A 5,000-nucleotide genomic window follows, 5' to 3' on the forward strand; every position below is an offset into this window, starting at 1 on the left:
AAGGGAGGGATTAGCATATTCAATGGAATTATCAAAGAGGTAAGTTTTCTTTTGTCGCTTTACACACACAAACACCACGCGCGCGCACACACATACACGCGCGCACGCGCAAAGAAACAACAGGAGCAGTAATCTCAGAGTCACGTACAGTGCGTGGTCTGAGGATGGATATGAGCAACAATGCCTTGTTTCACGGGACCAAGAATCTATGTTGGTTCTATGGAAGACACTTGTACTCAGCCGTCTGGACTACTGCTCACAAGTGTGGTCGCCTTACAATGTCAAATTCAAAGCGGAACTCGAGGCAGTTCAGCGGTGTTACACTAGGAAGGTTGCATCAATGGATAAGCAGAGCTGCTGGGAGAGACTGAAAGAGCTACGACTCTATTCCCTGGAGCGAAGACGGGAGAGCTAAGCAGTGATATATGTATGGAAGATCCTGGAGGTGTCGGCACCAAACTTTGGTCCTGAGAGCTATACTAACCACTGAACTAGACTTCACTTCATTTGCTTGAGATTCAAACGCCCACTCTTTTTATCTATCAAAAAATATTGAGTCAATTTTCTGTATATCTAACTCAGCATTAAACAAAAATATTTCAATATATTTTATTTTCCATTATTTGCTTTTCCCTATATTACTAGAATAGAAATATCTTGCATAATAATAAAACCAACTTATCAAATTCAGTAAAACTTCTTCATACTAAATTTCATAATCACTCATATTTTGTACAGCTATGAAAATAACAATTTACTCCCCCACTTAACTGTATGGTGATCTATGATTTAGCTAATCATCTGTTTACTGCAAAGCCATATCAAAACTAAGCTCAACGTCCAGATCAAAATTAAATTGTTGTTGTTGGCACTCCGTCGCTTACGACGTCGAGGGTTCCAGTTGATCCGATCAACGGAACAGCCTGCTCGTGAAATTAACGTGCAAGTGGCTGAGCACTCCACAGACACGTGTACCCTTAACGTAGTTCTCGGGGATATTCAGCGTGACAGTGTGACAAGGCTGACCCTTTGAATTACAGGCACAACAGAAACAGGAAGAAAGAGTGAGAGAAAGTTGTGGTGGAAGAGTACAGCAGGGTTCGTTACCATCCCCTGCCGGAGCCTCGTGGAGCTTTAGGTGTTTTCGCTCAATAAACACTCACAACGCCCGGTCTGGGAATCAAAACCGCGATCCTATAACCGTGAATTCGCTGCCCTAACCACTGGGCCATTGCGCCTCCGCCAAAATTAAATTAACCTATGCTAATCTAGCGATGGAAGGGAGGAGACTTTGTCTTTCATCCTTTCAGGGTCGATAAAATGAGTACCAGTTGAGTACTGGGGTCGATGTAATCGACTATCGCCAGCACCCCAAGTTTTGGGCCTTGTACCTACAGGAGAAAGAATTATTATTGTTTTTGTTGTTGTTTTTCTTATTATTATACCTTTTTTTCTAAATTATAGGAGTTACAAGAAGTTAAGACACCGTTTACAGGTCAGTGATATGATGTATTTTATCATCTGCAGGATAAAAGAAATTTTATGTTTATAATCGTTTATTTTATAACACTGCTCTCTAACATAGACATGATGACTTAGATTTGGATTATAATAGATCTAAGAACTTGATATATACTTGTTTTAACAATTACAAAAGGATGAAAGGTAAGTTGATTTGAACTCAGAATGAAAAGAGATGTACTTAAATATCACATACCACTTTGTTTGCCTCGTTACCGAATTTGCCAATTTGCCTTACAAGAAAAGCGATGAAAGTTTGGGTGTCGATGAAAATCAACGTGTTGGTCAGTTCGGAAGGACTTTCGGACCAGGCACATCGATAATTTCCAAAACTTCCTAGACAGGCACTGCTATCAGGAGCAGGAGCATTGCTTGTTCGATATAAACCCTATAGGTACGAAGATGCCTTCAACCGGGCCTGTTCAGTATGCGCAAAGTTACGAAGCAGTTCTGCACACATTCATCCAGTTGCTGACTTGTGGAGCTGTCTCATGTAAGGTGGGTGCGGTTATCAGCTCCTGAGTTCGTTTTGAAGACCGTCCTCTCTCATGAAAAGGACATTAAAGGTACAGAAAAAAATGGCGAGTCCCAGCAAATTTGTTGGCAGGAAGATTAGAAAGGCGTTTCGGCTCTTTACGTTCTGAGGTCAAATCCTGTGGAGGTCAAACTTGTCTTTCATCCTTCCCACGCAGTTAAGGGGTTGTTGAAATCTATTAAACCATTCTCCTCAAAAAAGGTGATTTTGAGCCTACTCGGAAACAATTTGTATCATTATAAAAAAAGAATCTGTAGGTGACAAAACTGACAGAGGGACAGACTAAATACATTAAATTATTTACTCCTTGTATTCTGAGTTCAAACCCTTCCAAGTTGATTTTGTTTTATTCTTCCGGAGTGGAGCATATTGTTGGCACTCCGTCGAGGGTTCCAGTTGATCCGATCAACGGAACAGCCTGATCGTAAAATTAACGTGCAAGTGGTTGAGCACTCTACAGACACGTGTACCCTTAACGTAGTTCTCGGGGATATTCAGCGTGATACAGTGTGACAAGGCTGACCCTTTGAAATACAGGCACAACAGAAACAGGAAGTAAGAGTGAGAGAAAGTTGTGGTGGAAGAGTACAGCAGGGTTCGCCACCATCCCCTGCCGGAGCCTCGTGGAGCTTTTGGTGTTTCGCTCAATAAACACTCACAACGCCCAGTCTGGGAATCGAAACCGCGATCCTATGACCGCGAGTCCGCTGCCCTAACCACTGGGCCATTGCGCCTCCACAGGATCATATAATTATATGTAAAGAACCGAGGTCGATATAACAGTAAATCTTCTTTGTAATTCTGACACCTTGTAATTAGGCTAATAATCATTATGATGATTATCAAAATTTGTAGTTGTTTTTCTTGTGATGGAAATTTTGCTTAATGTTTCTTTTCTATTGTTTTGTAGATTTGCTCGATGCACCTTTAATAATGCGCAGCAGGCTCTATTACAGCTTAAAGGTAATGAGATCGATTCTTACTAACGACTTACAGAAAACAAACGATTAAATAAAAAATATCGCTTAGAAAACAAAACGGCCAAAAATAAAGGGGGTGATATTGTACGACCGTCGTTCACTTCTCATAGGCTTGTGTACTGGGCGAAAAGTCGATCTCAAAACGGTGATAGACAAATAAATAGACAGACACAGAGATAAATAGATGTAGGTAGCTACAAAGCACTTCTCATTCTAGAGAAAGTGACTCATTGAAATTTAACAGAGAAACGAATATTTATTCGCAAATTTTCTTAAAAGAACTTTTAAAGAAGAGAGATTCATAATTTTTCTTTCCATTTTGTAACAGACTACCGTCTTCCAAAAGAAGAATTTTTCTAGTTTCTAAAGTGGTACATTAAGGTTTTAACTTTCATGTTTTTATATATATATATATATATATATATATATATATATATATATATGTATGTATGTATGCATGTATGTATATATATATATATATATATATATATATATATATATATATATATATATATATATATATATATATATATATATATATGAGTGCTTACACGCATGCATAAATACACATATACGTGCAAAGAGAAAGAGAGAGAGAGAGAGAGAGAGAGAGAGAGAGAGAGAGAGAGAGAGAGGTGTATACAATGAAAGATCAAAGCTAAAAATTGTGATAAATAGATAAATATATTGGCAGACAGACAGACAGACAAACAGACAATCAGATAGATAGATAGATAGATAGATAGATAGATAGATAATTTAATTTATATAAGGGCATTACTATACAATAATGTCTCACGATTAGAGGGACTCCATAAGTCAAAACTACCAAAATAAGCACATTTTAACCGATCGCGAGGGAATGCAACTTGCAAAGCTAACCTCCTAAAAACTTTTAACTTAACGGTAAACCAATGGTTTCATAATTAATACAGCAAACTATGCAGTAAACTGCATCTTTTATTCATCAGTGCACGTATAGTCAAGACACATAAAATTAAACAAAAATCAACATACCCTGACGAACACTCCATGTATTCAGCAACAGTACGTAGACGAATTGTCCATCCCTATATATCCATGAAAGAGGCCGACTTTTTAAGTTACACTTCGGCACATGTGCTTTTACAGAATAATATTCAGCACTGAATATATTCTAATTCTATAGATAGATAGATAGATAGATAGATAGATAGATAGGTGAATGGATGGATAGATAGATAGATAGATAGACAGACAGACAGACAGACAGACAGACAGATAAATAAATAGATACATGGTAATTCTTATTGTGAAGTAACTTATTAAAATTTAACAGAGTTAAAACAAATATTCGTGCGTAAGTTATCATCAAAATTTTAAAAACTACCGAGATTCATATTTTTTTTTCCATTTTGTAGTTGACATCTTTTGAAAGAAGAAAAGTTTTTATTTTCGAAAGTGGTAATTTATGTGCTTAATGATAGTATTGAGAAATATGCGTGGGAATATGTGTACATAAACACATACATACAGATATACATAAATACATACAGAGGTGAGATGGCGAGAGTGAATTGAGTTGCGACCCAAACTGGAACTTATTGTAGACAGATGTATTTCACTATAATCTTTCTAGCCATTGACTAATTTATTGATACTAATTTACGAGGGGGTGCTGAGAAGTTCCTGGTTTTAACTGTATCGCGAAAGGCCTGGCTGGCGGATCAACCTTCCGAGTTCTTTTACAGGGCTTAGAAAAACCGAATCTGAGAGGGGAATATATGGAATAAAATCATATCAAGTTTACAGGAAGGCGCTGACATATCACTATTTATATATCTTTTATGCATGATTTCATTACATTGATGAGGAGGCGCAATGGCCCAGTGGTCAGGGCAGCGGACTCGCGGTCATAGGATCGCAGTTTCGATTTCCAGACAAGGCGTTGTGAGTGTTTATTGAACGAAAACACCTAAAGCTCC

The 5,000-nt window shown here is 37.9% G+C and overlaps 1 protein-coding gene across 3 annotated transcripts in view; it reads left to right on the forward strand.

Annotated features, from left to right (window-relative positions):
- LOC106877771 (active breakpoint cluster region-related protein) overlaps nucleotides 1-5,000 on the forward strand; it is a 57,314-nt gene that overhangs the window by 9,219 nt on the left and 43,095 nt on the right. For all 3 annotated transcript variants that reach the window (XM_089353595.1, XM_089353597.1, XM_089353596.1), the window contains exons 5-7: nucleotides 1-39; nucleotides 1,465-1,495; nucleotides 2,967-3,019. The exon at nucleotides 1-39 is cut by the window's left edge. In XM_089353595.1, the coding sequence (XP_089209721.1) occupies nucleotides 1-39; nucleotides 1,465-1,495; nucleotides 2,967-3,019 (123 nt within the window). The remainder of the gene's footprint in view (nucleotides 40-1,464; nucleotides 1,496-2,966; nucleotides 3,020-5,000) is intronic.

The sequence above is a fragment of the Octopus bimaculoides genome, chromosome 6, assembly GCF_046866305.1.
Source record: "Octopus bimaculoides isolate indiv1 chromosome 6, ASM4686630v1, whole genome shotgun sequence".
Lineage (NCBI taxonomy): Eukaryota > Metazoa > Mollusca > Cephalopoda > Octopoda > Octopodidae > Octopus > Octopus bimaculoides.